This window comes from Colobus angolensis, unplaced genomic scaffold (assembly GCF_000951035.1).
Source record: "Colobus angolensis palliatus isolate OR3802 unplaced genomic scaffold, Cang.pa_1.0 Scaffold5, whole genome shotgun sequence".
Taxonomy (NCBI): Eukaryota; Metazoa; Chordata; class Mammalia; order Primates; family Cercopithecidae; genus Colobus; species Colobus angolensis.
In genome coordinates, this window is record NW_012118487.1 from 33526554 (window position 1) to 33544659 (window position 18106).

An 18106-nucleotide genomic window follows, 5' to 3' on the forward strand; every position below is an offset into this window, starting at 1 on the left:
ACGCACTGTAGTCCCAGCTACTTGGGAGGCTGAGGCAGGAGAATCGCTTGAATCCGGGAGGCAGAGCTTGCAGTGAGCTGAGATCGCGCCACTGCACTCCAGCCTGGGGACAGAGTGAGACTCCATCTCAAAAAATAAAATAAAATAAAATAAAAAAAGGAACAGCAGAAATTATTCTTTCTTGCAGTTCTGGAGACTAGAAGTCTGCAATCCAGCAGGGCTTTGCTCCTTCTGGGGGCTCTGGGGTCATTCCATTCTTTATCTCCTCCAGCTTCTGGTGGCTGTCGGTGTTCCTTGACTTGTGGCCACATCCCTTCAATCTCTGCTTCCCTGGTCACATTGCCTCCTCCTCATCTGTTGGGTAGACTTTCCTCTGCCTATCTCTTGTAAGGACATTTGTTGGATATAGGACCCACCCAGATAAGCAAGGATAAGATTCTTCTCTCAAAATCGTCAACCTAATCTTGTCTGTTGCCATATAAGGTAGTAGTCACTCCTTTATCAAATAAGAGAATAGTCACAGGTTCTGGGGATTAAAACACTGACAGAGTTTTTTTGGAGGCCAGCATTCAGTCCCCTACAAGCAGTCAGTGTGGATTGAAAAGAGGTAGTCCCAAGAGTGAGCTCTGGGGTGCTATAGTGTTCAGAAACCAGGAAGAGAATACAAAACCAGTGAAGGAAACTGAGGTGAAGTCAGTAAGGTGGTGCATGGGGAAGACGGCCATAATGTGGTGTCTGACGAAGGATATGTTTTAATAAGGAGGTGATGACTAGCTGTGTGAAAGGCTGCCAAACAATTCAGAAAATAAAGATCAAGCCTCGATCATTAGACTTTGGAACTTGGTGAACTTGCCAAGTGGTGTCCAGAGAGAGTGGCATACTTGCATTAGTTGTGGGCCCCAATGCTGATTCCAAGTTCCACTGGAATATTATAGTTCTGTTTCAGCTGCGGGATCAGTGGTTGTCCAGTGCTTCAAATGTAAAACATTATTTAATGATTTTTTTTCTTTGTTTCTGTGTAAAGTTCTGTGTGTGTGTTGTGATAATAACTTTGTTTCTTCAAACAAATTGTTAAATGTTCATGGATAGAAAAACTGGAAATTGTAATAAGAAAAAAAATGGGTTATTTAATTTTAAATTTCATCTCAAGTGCTGCCATTTTTTCCCCATAAAACTCCTGTTTTATTGCTCTTTTTTACTAGGCTCTGAGACCTTTTTATTTTTTTTTTCACAACTTTTGCTGAGTTAAGTATACAGTTACTTAGGAGTGGATAGAGGAATTATGGCCAAACTTGTCACATCATGCCTTTTGGGTGGTGTCTCACTGATGTAAATGGCTGGACTGACCACTGATGTTGAAGGGGAGTAAACCCTTTTATCCTGATGTGGGGGATGCAAGCAGATCCATTCCACTTGTAAAACATACAAAAACCATGGAAACATGCCTTCAAGAGCCAATGATTTCAGTTTGTCTCCTGTCTTCGTGACACATTCATAGGGAGGAATTCTTACCTGGATGTTAATATGAAGGAAGTAATAAAAATTGTTTATTTGTATTTTACTTTATTTTTTGTAATTTCAACCTTTATTTTAGATTCAGGGGTACATGTGCAGGTTTGTCATGTGAGTGTATTGCGTGATGCTGAGGTTTGGGGTACAATTGATCCCATTGCCCAGGCAGTGAGCGTCGCAACCAATGGGTAGATTTTCAACCCTCTCCCAACCTCCCCCTTCTAGTAGTCTCCTGTGTTTATTGTCCCCATTTTTATACTCATATGTACATAATGTTTAACTCCCACTTAAGAGTGAGAACTGCAGTGTTTGGTTTTCTGTTCCTGTGTGAATTCCCTTAGAATAATGGCAGCCAGCTGCATTCATATTTCTGCAAAGGACATGATATTGTTCTTTTTTATGGCTGTGTAGCATTCCATAGTGCCTATGTTCACATTTTCCCTGTTTAATCCACCATTGATGGGTCCCTACGTTGATTCTACGTTTTTGCTGTAATAATTTATTGGAAGAATAATTTGTTTTCCTTCGGATATTTACTCAGCAATTGGATTATTGTCAGAATGGTAGTTCTTTAATAAATCTCCATACTTCTTTCCATAGTGGCTGAACTAATTTGCATTCTCACCAAGAGTGCATAAGCATCCCCTTTTCTTCATAGCCTCTTCAGCATCTGTTATTTTTTGACTTTTCAATAATAGCTATTCTGTCTGGTGCGAGATGGCATCTCATTGTGGTATTGATTTGCATTTCTCTGATGATTAGTGCTATTGAGTATTTTTTCCATATGTTTGTGGGCTGCTTGTATGTCATCTTTTTAGAAGTGTCTGTTAATGTCTTTTGCCCACTTTTTAGTGGGGTTATTTGTTTTTTGCTGGTTGAATTATTTAAGTTCCTTATGGATTCTGGACATTAGACTTTTGTCAGATGCATAGTTTGAGATTATTTTCTCCCATTCTGTGGGTTGTCTGTTTACTCTGCTGAGATTTTCTTATACTGTGCAGAATCTCTTTAGTTTAATTAGGTCCCACTTGCCAATTTTTGTTTTGGTTGCAATTGCTTTTGAGGACTTAGTCATAAATTCTTTGCCAAGGCCAATGTCCAGAATGTTTTTTCCTAGGTTTTCTTCTAGGATTCTTATAGGTTGAGGTCTTACGTTTAAATATTTAATCCATTTAAATATTTGCACATTGTGAATTCTTGTGTATTAAAATTAAAATTCATCCAGTTGAAATTAAAATTCATTTAATTTTTGTATATGGTGAAAGGTAGGGATCCAGTTTCTATCTTCTGTATATGACTAGCCAGCTACCCCAGCATCATTTATTGAATAAGGAGTCCTTTCCTCATTGCTTAAACTTTGTCAAAAATCAGATGGCTGTAGGTGTGATGCTTTATTTTTGGGTTCTCTATTCTGTTCCATTGGTCTATGTTTCTGTTTTCGTACCAGTACCATGCTGTTTTGGATACTGTAGCCCTATACTATAATTTGAAGTTGGATAATGTGATGCCTCCAGCTTTGTCCTTTTTGCTTAGAATTACTTCGACTATTGGGGTGTTTTTTCAGTTCCATATGAATTTTAGAATGGTTTTTTATAATTCTGTGAAAAATTATATTGGTAGTTTGATAGGAATGGCATTGAATCTATAGATTGCCTTGGACAGTCTGGCCATTTTAACAGTATTGATTCTTCTAATCAATGAACATGGAATGTTTTTCCATTTGTTTGTGTCGTCTATGATTTCTTTCCGCAGTGTTTTGTAGTTCTCCTTGTAGAGATCCTTTACTTCCTTGGTTAGATTTATTCCTAGTTATTTTATTTCTTGGTGGCTATTGTAAATGGGATTGTGTTCTTGATTTGGCTCTCAGCTTGAACATTATTGCTGTATAGGAATGCTACTGATTTTTGTATATTGATTTTGTATCCTGAAACTTTACTGAAGTTGTTTATCAGTTCCAGGAGCCTTTTGGCAGAGTCTTATGAATTCTCTAGGTATAGAATTATATTGTCTGTAAAGAGAGATAGGTTGGCTTCTTTTCCTATTTGGATGCCTTTTATTTATTTCTCTTGCCCGATTGCTCTGGCTAGGACTTCCGGTACTATGTTGAATAAGAGTAGTGAGAGTGTGCATCCTTGTCTGATAAAAATTGTTTAAATCCCAGAAAGCTAATAATGAAATCAGGGAGATTTTAATAATATATTGATATTTTGCATTTTTATAATGTTTCCACCAAACTTGTGAAAGATCAGACTCAGGGAGAACAATTCTGAGTTGGAAGAAGTTTACAGTAAAAAGTATCAGATTCATCTCTGTCTAAAATAGGTAAATTGAGATTGGGATGAAGAACACAGGAATGTTATTGAGAGTGCTGTAATGTGGCTCAGTAAGTAGATATAGGGATAAAAATCCTCCTGAGATATCCTCTTGATGCTCAATCAGCACCATAAGATTGCGATAATAGAGTTGGCCAGGTGCCTCTTGCCTCAATTTAAACAACCATCTCTGGAGAAAGGACCCACGGAGCTTATTAACTAAGCAAGATTTCCTCTTGAAGCTTTGACAAACCCATTTCCATGTGCTATTATTCAGTTTGCCTAAATTTTATGCATCAGTCAATGGATTTTGGAAAATATAAATCTTAGAAAGATGTCAAATTAATTCTAGCCATTATTAATTCCAGGCATTCAAGACCCAATAGGTGGGACATGTTGTTGAGAATACTAGGTCAGTATTTTTAGGTATTTTGGTCAAAACAGGGAGAAAAACATTCTTATGTTATGATTCTGAAACTCAGAATATGAATTGCTAACATAAATTGAGATCAATACTCTTATCCTACTTTTATGTCCTTACATTTTGCTTTGCCAAAAGTCCAGATGAGAAAAAGGTCTTGAAAGCGGAAATAAGGAAATTTGTTTTATATAAGCTGAATTACTTATTAATATGTACTATTAAAGGCTAAGAATGAATTTTAGAATTTAAAAGTTCATTGTATGTGTCTTTCAATGAAGGTGAAGTTATTGAGAATACCATATGGCTTTAGAAGATATATTTGGTGTCTTCAGGAATTTGAAGCTGCTAAATTATCAACAGCTGTCAGAATATAATAGACCAAATGTATTTGGGGTTTAGTTCTTTGTAGTGGGGAAATTTGTGGATTTCCTGCTTCAGCCCAACTGATGAGAAGAATCACAATATGAGAAGACGTGATGAGAAGAACTTATGCTAGATGGTTGCACAGGATGAATAATTTTGCTACAGAATATGAGTTAGATGAGAGAAAAGATAAATTTAAAGGCTGTATCATCAGTTCAAAAAATAGACAATTAAAGCAGGAAAATAACACTGCCAGTTGGTAGGAGTTTCATCATGCCCAGGGGTTCTCAGTCTAGGCACTACTAACATTTTGGGCCAGATAATTCTTTGTCGTGAAGTCTATCTTATGCATTGTAGGATGTTATATAATACATTGTAGCAGTATCTCTTGAATTAACCTGTTAAATGAAAGTAGAAACCCTTCCCCAGTTGTGACAACCAAAAAGATCTCTAGACATACTAAATATCTTCTTGGGGGGCAAACTTGTCCCTAGTTGAGAACCACTAAGCTAGACTACTTCAAAATAGCTCCAAAAGTCACATTCTAGTTATATGCTCAAGATGGAACAGGATGAAGGAGAAGGTTTATTGAGAACTTTGTTGAACACGTTGTCAGGGTGAGGCTTTATTTGGAAAGTACTGTAATTAAAGTGTAGCTCCTGCATGTATATTGTATTGATGAAAAGCTGATTATTTTGCTTTCAGTCCAGAGTTAAATAAGTATAAGAGGAGCACAAATATTGTAGGTGATGAAATTGTCTTTTATTTTTGCCTTCCTCCTAAAAGCCTTACAAATATATGCAAGACAGCCAGAGTTATTTTCCAAAACCAAACCTATAGTAGGGTGATATTGGGTAGCCATTTCTGGGTATAACTTTCCTCTTGCTTAAGTTTCAGTACATCTACTTGGAGACCTACATAATCTTATGTGCCTGTCTTCTTATATTCTAGACTTAATGATATGTATGACAGAGACTATTTGTATGCACCAAATATCCTTATGCTCCTCTCCTTTTCTCAGCCTCCCTTGCAGCTAAGCTGGGGACACATAGCTAGTTCTACCCAGTGGAATGTGAGCTGAGCACGGCTTCTGGGCCGAAGAAGTCAAAAGCCAGAAGGCCTCTTCCATCTCTCTCCTTCCCGGTCAGAGTGACTTTGGGGACCTTGCCCATATGTGTCCTTGTGGCAAAGAAATAGCTGCTCCTTTGTTCCTTTTTTTTTCATTTTATCTGTTTTCTCTTCTCTTTTTCTGTGATGTCCATTAATGAGAAGTTGGACTTTCTGAATTAATCTGCTTAATTCTCTTTTATTTCCAATTGTGATCACTTTCTCTATATTTTTGCTTTCTGGAACCCAGTTGAATTTGATCACATGGAATAAAAGGTTCAGCTAAGACTTAAGAGCACAGGCACCATTACTAGTTGCCTTCATGTTAATGAATTATGGTGAGAAACAACATATACATGGGGTAAACATTTACTTGGAATGGCGCTACACATAATCTAGCACATTCTGCATCAGAGGAAGGTCAAGAGATTTGGGGTCTGATTTTTCTGTAAATAAAGGATTATATGACAAGGTGTCAGATTTGGGAGGCAGCACATAGATCATGGTCATTAGAGCATGCCCTCTGCTGCCAATTGTATGGATATGAATTTCAGTTTTGACACTTACTCTTTATGTGACCTTTGGCCCGTTACATAAACTCTCTGAGCCTGACTTGTCTGATCTGAAGAATGAACATTAGTACCTATAGGTTGTAAGTATGTAATGTGTTTTAAGCTCTTATAAGAGTATGTGTTCTGTAGCATAGAATCCTTCCTCCCTCCCTCCCCCACTCACTTCCTTCCTTCCTTCCTTCCTTCTTTCCTTCCTTCCTTCCTTCCTTCCTTCCTTCCTTCTCTTCCCTCTCTTCCTCTCTTCCTTCCTGTCTTCCCTTAAAGTGCTGCTTTTATTATAAGTGCTATGTAGGTGTTTGCTCTTACTGTTAGTTGGGTTGTACATTAAAAGCATTATTTATCATGAGCCTATGAGCTTGAGAATTTTTTGAGTTCTATAGAGCTTGTTGTATTTGTCACTGTATACTCCCACAGTTAGTACAAATAAGTTAAGTGCTTTTATAATTTCACTTGGTTCATCTTTTCTGTCAGGCACAGGATTGCTGGTAACATAAGTGGTACGTATGGCAAAATAAGACGATGCCTTTTCTTCTGGGCATGTCAGTGTTTGTGCCTGTTTTGGCGAGCACAGCATGGGTTGGATTTCATTCTGATGTACCTACAGGCACCTGCAGACTGAATGCTATACCACTGTGCAGGGCTCTGACTGGGACATTACTCTCAGAAGGAAAGCTGGCCAGGGAGACTCAACTCTCACATTCCAGCATGAATTCTGTCCTTGGGATTGGGTTTCTAGTAATGGTGGCATTTACTGTCTTGATTTCTTGGCCCTCCCCTTGCTGCTCTCAAAGGTGGGGGGCATCAAGCCTATCACTTGAAGGCCTAGGTATGTGAGGGGATCAACAGCTTGGCTGTCAAGTCCTTAATCCTATGGGTATTCTTAAATCTTTGAGATTGGATGAGATTTGTTAGGTATAGTGAATGAAGTAAGAAGAAAAAGAACACAGGGCTGAGCCCTAAGGACCTCAAACTTTCATAGATCATCTGAAAAGATATGAGTGGGCAAAAGGTATTGAAAAGGAGAACTCACAAAGAAAGAAGAAAAGTGAAGGGGGAATTATCACAGAAGGTAAGTGAGGAGAGAGATATAAAACCACAGCCTAGGCTTTGTGAATAGCTATGGGGGTTATGTGGTTGTGAAAATTATTGTAATAATTCATGACTAACTGAAAAGTAATGCTAGCATTTCTATGTCCTCCTGATCACCCTTCTGTCTCATAGGTGACAGCCTCTGATGCAGATTCAGGACTCTATGGCTTTATTGAGTATTCTCTTTATGATGGATTTCTGAGCTATGAAGCACCTCAGGCATTCTGGATCGACCCTCATGATGGGCGAATCTGTGTTTCTCAAGATATCGACAGGGAAAGGGATCCTGCTACCTATGATCTCCTGGTGAAAGCTAAGGACGGGGTAAGTTTTTATGTATGAAGTTTATTTTAAACATAATCACAAGTGAGCCACTGTGATTATGTGAGCCACAGAGGACCAATGATGATCAATAATTGGGTCATTCTGCTTCATGTGTCACTGCCTCTTTCCTTTGCTGAAGTTTTTTGAAGCAAATATCAAGTATGTTATTTCACCCACAAATAATTCAACAATACCTCTAAAAAATAATGACTTTGAAAACACAGAACTACAAAACATTAACAATAATGCTTTAATGATAGCTAATATCCTTACTATGTTAAATTTTCTTGATTATCTAAACATGTTTTTATAGTTGGTTTCTTTGAATGACGATCCCAATAAGTTCACAAATTGATTTGATTGATATATTCTTTAAGTTTCCATGTATAACAATCAGGCCTCTTACCTGTTCTCCTATGGCTTTTTAAAAAAACCAAGTCATTTGTCCGGTAGATTTTCCACATGCTAAATGTGGCTGATTACATCCTTGGGATTCATTTACCGTGTTCTTCTATTCCCTCTATTTCCTATAAACTGGCATTAGAGACAGAGAGCTAACTGTTTTCAGATTCATTTAGGTGATGCCATTTGCTTCTTATTGCATCAGCAGACACATACCATTATTTTGTTACAGGTTGAAGAATGGTAATTTTTGAATTCTGTTATTCCTTTGCATTTATTATCTGGAATTCTTCAACTAAGGAAAATGTTCTCACAACTATTAGGATAAGGCTTTATTATTTGTTTTTATTTTACCAGATTTTTTGAATAGTAACTTGCTGTCTTAACTATCTCCAAAGGTAAACAATAATTTTTTTCTAGTTTGAGTATAAATTCCTGGATTTTAAAAAATTTAATGTATTTCAATACATTGCTGACCCTATCCTTTCTGATGTTCTCATTGACCCATTCTTGATCAGTGAAGGCACTTTCAATTTGATTCCTTTGTCTTTTTTTGTTGTTAAACTTTTAAATTGACATATAAAATGCATACAGAGAAATGCACAAATAATAAGTGTATAGCTCAATGGATTTTTGCAAAATAAACAGACCCATAAAAGCAAATGAGAAAACATTAAAAAGCAAATGAGAAAACCCAGAGGCCCCCTCTTTGCCTCTTGTTGTAACTGTCCTCCCTCCACCTCCCCATCCCCCACCCCTGCCTTTTTAGAAGGCACCGTTGACTTCTAACACCAAGCATTAGTATACCAATTTTTTAAACTTTCAGTGAATGGAATCATACAGTATGTGTTTCTATTGAGTTTCTTTTGCTGAACATTATTTGCTGGAGTCATTTACGCTGTTGTGTATAGCAATAGTTCAATCATTCTCATTGGTTTATAGTATGACTTTATGTGAATATACAATAATTTTAACCTATAATTAATGGTACCCATTTTTGGATGTGCTTCTTTTAACATTCTTATACTTGCAATATGGTGAACAAATGTAAGCATTTCTCTTGAGTATATACTTAGGAGTAGAATTGCACTCCCACCAGTAAAGTATGAAAATTTCATTTGCTACACATTCTCCCTAACATTTGATATTTAACACCTTTTCTATTATAGCAATAATAGTACTTATGTAATGGTATATCACATTGGGGTTTTATTTTGTATTTGATAACTAATGAGGTTTTTTCATGTTTATTGCTATTTGTATAATTTGTGAAGTGTCTGTTCTTCACAAGAAGGAAATCCTTTATTCATTTTCTATTGTTATTGTTGGATCTTTGTCTTACTGACTTGCATGAGTTCTTTATATTTTTGGCCTGAAAGTCCTTTGTTGGATATACTTATTGCATATATTTTTCTCCCATTCCGTGGCTGGCCTTTTCTATCCTTAATGGTTTCTTTTGAGGAACAGAAGTTCTTTATCATAATAGAGCTTAGTAGTTTCTCAGTTTGTTTTCCTTTATAGCTAGTGATTTTTGTGTTCTTTTAAGAAATATTTGCTTATCTTAGGGATATGAGGGTGTTCTCTTATTGTTTTCTTACCTTCATACTTACTTTTTATCAATCTGGTGGGATGAAGTTTTGTTATTTTTTTTCCTATGGTTAACCCAGCACCACTTACTGAAATGATTATTCTCATTTTTACCTATTTATCCACTTTAGTGCTAGCAACATCTCTCTTAATTATTTTAGCTTTATCATAGGTCTTGGCCTTAACTATTCTTGACCATTTACCTTTCCAAATACAGTTTAGAAACATGTTCAATTTGCATTTTTTACAGCAAAGGTGGCTTACTATACACACTATTCCGCACTTTGATTTTTTTTCACTTATTTCATTTTGGAGACTTTACTTATATTTTTCACTTATACATTTTGAAGACCTTCCTTGTTTCTTTTTCATCTGCTTACTACTCTTTTGTATAGACGGACCCTACTAACACCTCTCTGGTCTAATTGTTCTCTTTTGAAATTAATGAGAGAATCTACCTATTTAAGCTATGAATTTTTGGGAAAAAATGAATCTAAATGTATTGCAAGTAAGTATGTAAAAATGAACAAGGACATAAAGCCCTTTATATTCAATAAAATATTCATGATCTGTTTGGTTAGGTTTTTGCCAATACCTTACTATGTGGTTTCAGGAATCCCTGATTCTATGTAAGAAAATATGTAGGAAACAAAAAATAGGAGTAAACAGAATTTATATTAATTCAAGTCTATGTAATTATTTGAAGCCCAATAGATGCACACCCAAATATTAATCCAAGGCTTTAGAAATGTATTCTTGATAGATTTTGAGACAATTGTATAATGCCATCCTAGAATTCAATAATGGGTTTAAAACATTACTCTCGTGAAAAACACCAAAAAGAATTAGCTGTGTCTTCCAGGCTACTGTCTGCTGTCCACTGTGATCAAAACGAGCCCCTGTTGATTCAACTAGCTCCCAGGTTTTGGTGGCCAGATGCAGGACATAGAGATCCTTGTAGTGGTAGAACTGCTATCCATCAGGAGAAGCAAGCTCCCTTGCAAACTCTCATAACCTGTCTATCACATCAATGCACCACCACAGCCTGGAGAGCACAGTGCCCCAGAAGTGAACTGGGAATTTTGACTTTAATCCAGGTGTCCTTTCTGGTATTGTAGATATAGAAGTTGTTATGTAAGCAAGTTTTTTTGCTATTAAAATATTCACCTCCAAAAAGGATCAATTCATTGTTTTCAGGATGAGCAGAGAATGATACATTTAGCCCTGGTGAAGGTGAGGAACATGATGTTTTTATAATCTGAGTCTTTTTAACATCTGGTGCCTTCTCCCCTGAGTGCTTGCACACCTTCTCCATCTTGGCTCTGGTTTTCTCCTTCTTGCCCTCTTGCCGGTCTTGCAGGTATGAGCCTGAATGGAGATCCAGGCAGGGAATTGTGTGCAGGAGGGAACCATCTTGGAAGCAGGCCCCTCCTGGAAGCAGGATCCCTCCTGGAAGTAGGTTTTTGTGAAAACAGGGCCTGGCACAAGCCCAGGGATGCATTTTAAAAAACAAATTCTAGAAGAGCCTCCACATCACAAGCTTTTAACAAATCCCTAACCTTCACTCTGGACCTAAAACTGCCTCCAGCATTCCTTACATTTGCCTCACAATATATGGAGAGCAAGCAACATATGTGCTTTCATGTGAGTGTATGTGTATGCATACACATATAGTATGTATATATGTATATAAACATATATACAAATATAAAGTTATCCAGTGTGCAGTGTTTATTCTGTTGACTGCATAGTCCTCATGAATTTCTGTGATGAACTGAGTTTTTACAGGGTGACTTCTGCATCTATCATAATTATTCTTTGCAATATTAATTAGCAGTACATGCCCCTCAGAAATGCATAGTCAAAAAGGTTGGTAAAGAGAAAGATGACAAGGTTGGTAATGATCAGTAGTCTTCCCCTGAAAGCAATGTAGACTGCATTCAAAGAATAAATTGATGCAGACAGGATATTTTAGGTTTACATTGTTGGATTCTAGGCCATAATGAATTTATTTAAAACAATAAACTGAACCTTGACAGAAATCCTTTAACTTTATATTATTACCTTGACAATCTATGGTTTTTCTCTGATTCTTTCTGTTTCTAATAAATGTCCTGAAAGCCCTTTAGAAGAAAATTGCTGAGAACCCATTTGCCGGTGGTTACTAAGAGATTTTTATCTGCCAGTAGAAGAATTTTTCTTGTAAAATACATTGATGTTCGTTGTCACTGCTCTATTTATCCTTGTGATAACTGTCAATATTTTTTCAACTGAGTCACTTCTGCTCTACCGATATTACTTCTGAAATACTCTATTTTTGCTGCCACTGCTGCTGCTATTTATCTCATAAATCATGAGAATGCTATAAAATTACATAATGGAAACAAACAATTGGATTACATTGGCAATCAAGTGGTTTTTCTAAATAAAACTCTATAATTTAATTATTCCATGCTTATATCTAATTTTCTGTTTCCTTTTCCCGTTCATTTTTACCACATAGATTTTTTTTGGTGTATATGCTTGTTAACACTCTATCTCTATTTTTTTGTTACATCCTGGATTCTGTAGCTGACATATGTGTTTGAGATAAAACTATTTCAACATCATCTCACCACTCAATGTTTAAGGGAGGATTTTGTCAGACAAGCAGTATAGGTAGTAAATAGACTGAGCTCTTCACTGGTGTATACATTCATGAGAAAAGTTGGCTACTGAAGTTGTGCTCATAGTTTGTGTGCAATGCAGTTACTATCAAAACGTAAACTTGCTGAGTAAAAAGGCACACTTATTTTCATTTTAATAGAGTATGTTTTTTCATGTTCTAACAAATGTTCAAATGCTTATTCCTGTCTTTTGTTTGCTTCATTACCACCCTTCACCTGTTCTAGAAATGAGCAGTTGCCCCATTGCCCCATTGTACCATGTTTTCTAACTAAATCGTCTGGACCATATCTTAGATTTCCCACCATTCTTTAATCTATGAGCAGGATGTATCCCAAAATATCTTCAATACCTCTTTACCGCCTTCTAATCTCTAATAGTTTAAGCATCCCAGCCTTTTATTATTACCCATATTCTCTTCCCCACCCTGCTCAGTTCATCCCTTAATTTGAATCAATCTCCTACTGATGTGGTTTGGATCTGTGTCCCATCAAATCTCATGTCGAACTGTAATCCCCAGTGTTGGAAGTGGGGCCTTGTGGGGGGTGTTTGGATCATGGGGGTGGATTTCTCATGAATGGTTTAGCACCATCCCCCCTTGGTACTGTTCTCATGATAGTGAGCAAGTTTTCATGAGATCTGGCTGCTTAAAAGCGTGTAGCAACACCCCTTCGCCTCCGCCTTGTCTTTCTTGCTCCTGCTCCTGCACCCCCTTTGCCTTCTGCCATGATTGGAAGCTTCCTGAGGTCTTCCCAGAAGCTGAAGCTGCTATGCTTCCTGTTCACCTGCAGAACCATGAGCCAATTAAACCTTTTTCCTTATAAATTAATCAGTCTCAGGTTTTTTTATAGCAATGTGAGAATGGACTAATACACCTACCCACCTTCTCTGCCCTTCGAAATGCTTCTACCATGTCCTTTGGAACTCATGGTCCATTATTTAGCAAACTCCTTTATGAACTTAAGTTAGTCTCTGTTTGTTCCTTTAACTTATGGCCCTGATTAAAAACAACCTACCTGCCAAGGATACCCATTCCTTTCTGCACTCTCACAAGGAAGCCCATAGTCCACCAATCACAAGCTGGCAGAAAGTGAGTTGGGTGCCCTGTTTGTTGCCCAGGGCAGCATCCAAATACTTTCTACTCCTTTCTCCATCAAAAATGAATCCCTTTTGAAGTTCTTGTTGTGTGACTATACCATAGATACTCCTCCTTTTTTTTTTTCCCATCGTGATTTAAACCTCTTTATCACTTAGGACTTTCACACTTTGTTCACAGTCTTCCTCGTCACCAGTTTCCTCATCACTCTAGGAGACTTTACTATTCATTTGCTGAACAACACAGCACCCTGAGCCTCTCAGTTCCTTGACTTTCCAATTTCCAAGGATTATCACCAGTAATTGCACAGCTTTGACATCTTGGCTTCAAGCATGCTAGATCTGATAAGCATTTTTATCTTTCTGTCTAATTTACTGTAGCACGTCCGCTCTAATCAACAATTCTTCTCCCATGTTAAGATCATTGATTTGTTACCCATCACTAAAGTCATGCGGTTGCAAACTTCCTTTATCTTCACCACTCAATAGAACTCTCCTGGTAAAACTCCAACCCTGTGTAAATCTGACTCTGCCTTTTCCACCCTTGCAGCAGCTGAACGTACTTGGAGAAAAATAATAGGTCTGCTTGAGAGCAAAAGGTCTTACCTTCCTGCCACCAAATCCACTAACCTACCTGTGTATCAGGTAGGTTCTTTACCTTCTTTTCTATTATCTTTTTAGAGATGTCGCTGTTTGCATCAAAAGCAAATATCTCTATTGTTTAGGGTCCCATCCATTCTGGCCTTCTTACAGATAACATTTTTATAATGATTTTCTCTTTTTTCATGCATCTTTAATTTATCAAGTTCTTTTGAATGACCCTCATAAGCATGCAGGGCATAATAATAGTCCCTATCTTAAAAAACTACTCTGGATTCCCTTTTGATGTTATGTACCTTTTCAGAAAACCATTTTATTCCTCTCCTTTCCTACACAGCAAGTCTACTAAAATAGTCGTCTCCATTTCCTCACTTTTCAATCTTTATTTGATCGATTTTTTCCTCTCTACCTGTCTTATAAAACTGCTTTTCTCTACATGGTTACTGTTGTGCCATATCCTGGAATTCTTTATTTATTTTTATCTGATTCGTCCTCTCAATGAATTTGAAGATATTCTTTGGATGCTGCTTTTCTTGGATTTGGTGATGTCACAACTTAGGTTTCTTTTTTTTCCCCCTTGAACAAGGTGGAACCTCATTTCCTTCCACCTTTGTTCATTTAATCCTGAAATACAGACTGGAGTTCATTGACATAGAAAGCTCACTGGAGTGAAACCACAGCTCGCAAGAGCTAAGAGATGTGAAGGAGAGATGTTATTAATATTCTACTATTCAGGAGTCCCGGAAGGCAAGAACAAAGAGAATGGAAAGCAGACAATTACCAAAGTAGAAGTAATAGTAGAAAATGTTCCCTACCTGCTGACTGCCCTAGGCGACCCTCCTAGGGTCGTCTCCAATATTATATGCTTGCCTCCAATATTATATGCTTTCAAGCTTGGAGCTTTCCAAAACTACTTTCATCTTTTACAGTATAACTTGAGGGAATTGAGTTTCCTACTATAATCCTCATAACGAAATGCTTAAAATGAAATAAAAATGCCACATGAATCATTGGTCAAAAAGAAAGGATAAGACAACATTAAGATATATTCATGCATGAAATTTATGGGATGTATTAGCTACCTATTGCTGTATAACAAATTATTCCTGAAGCTAGCAGCCTAAAATAGCAAACATTTATCATCTTATATAGTTTCTCAGGGCCAGGAATCTGCAAGTGGCTTTGCTGGGTGGCTCTGATTCAGTCTCTTATGAGGTTGCATTATCAAAACAGTTTCCATCAGCTAGACAGAAGTTTAGCTACACAGCACTGGGAAGCACACACTCTAAGCGGATGGAGAAAATGAGTTTAGATCAGCTTTTCCTGCACTGTGTTCTGTGGGAAACTGGTTTCCCAAAATGTTTCTTCCAAAGAGCATTCTGGAGCCTAAAAAGAGTGGAGAACACCTCAGAACTCACTCCCTCTAGAAATGTACATACAAAAGTCTCTGTGAGAAGTTCTGAGGCAAAGAATGCATCCACTTGGTGAATTCAGCATTTTCCCACCTTTTGTCTAAGGAACTTATTTATTTTTTTGTTAAGATACATCTCTTCTTCCCTACCCCAGATGCCTCTTGTCATTTCATTAAGGAAAGCAATAGTTGTCCCATGTGGGTGTTTAAGAAGACAACATTAGAATTTTGTCCTTTTACATTTTATTTTTCTGATATTTATAATATAAATAATACATTAGCACAGTAAATATATATATAGTTTATTAACAGATGAACTATATATATATTAAGAATGTACGCACTACATTTTATACTGATGGAGTCTACTGCAGTGTAGAATAAATCTGTCCTCCTTAGCACTTAAATCAGGTGAGAGGAATCTGACTGCCCAGCCTCTGCCACTACAAGCTCAGCCCTCCCTAGCCCCACTAGTGTGCTTACCCTACCGGCAACAAAAATGTATTGTTGGCCAGGCACGGTGGCTCACATCTGTAATCCTAACACTTTGGGAGGCCAAGGCAGGTGGATCACCTGAGGTCGGGAGTTTGAGACCAGTCGGACCAACATGAGGAAACTCCATCTGTACTAAAAATACAAAATTAGCCGGGTGTGGTGGCACCTGCCTGTAATCCCAGCTACTCAGGAGGCTGAGGCAGGAGAATCCCTTGAACCCAGGAGGTGGAGGTTGTGGTAAGCCGATATCACGCCACTGCACTCCAGCCTGGGCAACAAGAGAGAAACTCTGTCTCAAAAAAAAAAAAAAGTATTGTTCAGTGACAGTACGTTTTCCACTTTGTGCATCTAACATTTGTTTATTTTTTATAGCATTGCCTGATTTAGGATTTTTGTTCTTAAATGTCTTAAGCTGGGGCAATATTCATTTCTTCATATTTTCCCCACTTTTTCATTATTTCTCTTACCTCAACCCTAAGTGACTTCTTGAACTTGAGGAGAGATAAAGAAGAAAGAGGAAAGGGAAAGGAAAAGGGAAAGCAAAACTGAGATGGAAGGCAGTTTGGAGCAGCAGCAGGGTCTGTGGCAGAGGTGAAGGAATATTTTCTATAAGCTTCTCACTAGTCTGCAGTCCCCCTTACTACGTCGAACCTGGAGACATACAGGTTACTTACGGTGGCTGCAGATGTAGGGCCACCCTGCATTTTAAGCATAAAGGCCAGATGGATGAACTTGCATTGTTCTTTGTGGAATCATAACCAGCCCCATTTCTCCTATTCTAATTGATACCTGGCATGGCTCTGGCACTTTATTCAACTCAGAACATGGAAAATCAGACTATTTCTAAATTATTTCCCCATCCTTTTTTAGTCCTCAAAGCCTGGAGTATAAGGGACCTCAGAGCTAAGAGCAGAAGAGTCATTTCTGGGTTTGTCTTACCTTCCTCCCAATCTTCGTTCTTGCCCTCCCCCGCTCCCTGTCAACAAGTGCTTCCTCTCTGTCTGCATGGCAGCAGTTCTCCCTTTGTCTCTTGCCAAATCTTCTTCCTCCTTGTCATTCTTTCCTCCTTGCTCTGTGCCTCCCTGCCAAAGTAGAAAAAGGAAACAAAAAAGATGAGGAGGGGGAGGACGCATGAGTGAGAAAACCCAGGCCGTTGTGACTTACCAAGGATTTTTGTCAAAGATGAAAGTGTCAACATGTACCAGATAGAAACGGAAAATGGTGCTTTAAAGTAGGAACATGTGTTTTACTTTAGAAAAGTAAAAATTGCAGAGGATTATTTTCTTCTATTTCATTTGCTGTCTTTCTCCTTGATTTTAGATGGAGGCAACACAAAATAAGCAGTATGGGATTCATTTCTCACTACTTTAGGTGCTGTATTTCCTTCTAAAACTTGAAAAATCCAGAATTCCCAAACAAATCTGGCCCCCAGGATCTGGGATGAGTACCTGCACTGCTCCTGTCCTCCTTCAGGCCCCATCCACTCTGGACTTGATTCAAAGAGCCTCCTCCTGCCCATTCTCCTTCCTTCCACTCTGCTGCTCTTCAGTCTGTTCTGAACACTGCGGCTAGAGCAGTGTTAACATCTCAGTGAAATCAGGTCACTGTGGAAGAACCATGTCCTTCCAGAGACCTGCAGAGGTCCCTGGGACTCACTCCTGCCTCTCTGACCTCAGCCCTTCCTGCTTCTTTGCTGTGGCTGAGCAGGCCTGAGAGGCACACGCCGTTCCTGCCTCAGTGCCTTTGGTTCTGCTCTTTCCTCTGCCTGTTACTCTTTCCTTTCTGGTACCTGAAGTCTAGCTGCCTCATGTGGGTTGGTCTGCACACCAATGGTACCTTCCTAGTAAGGGCTTCACCCGGGCACCCCTCCCGCCCAGGCTCCCTCACACCTTCTTCTTAGCACTTACCAGCATTCATTTAAAAATTATCTTACGGATAAAAGTGATTTTGATTTCTTTTTGGACATCAGGACAACTTTCCTTGAATATATTTGGCCTCTATTCTGAAATTTTTGCCTCACAGCTGCTCTAAGTGGAAATCTCATTCCATGCTTAAGAAGGGTGGATCACGAGGTCAGGAGATCAAGACCATCCTGGCTAACACGGTGAAACCCCGTCTCTACTAAAAAATACAAAAAAAAAAAAACTAGCCG

The 18106-nt window shown here is 38.2% G+C and overlaps 1 protein-coding gene across 1 annotated transcript in view; it reads left to right on the plus strand.

Moving 5' to 3' along the window:
- Positions 1–18106, plus strand: part of DCHS2 (dachsous cadherin-related 2) — a 168224-nt gene that overhangs the window by 3560 nt on the left and 146558 nt on the right. The window contains 3 exon segments of the mRNA XM_011959767.1: positions 588–687; positions 7509–7700; positions 10887–10922. Coding sequence (XP_011815157.1) covers positions 588–687; positions 7509–7700; positions 10887–10922 — 328 coding nt within the window.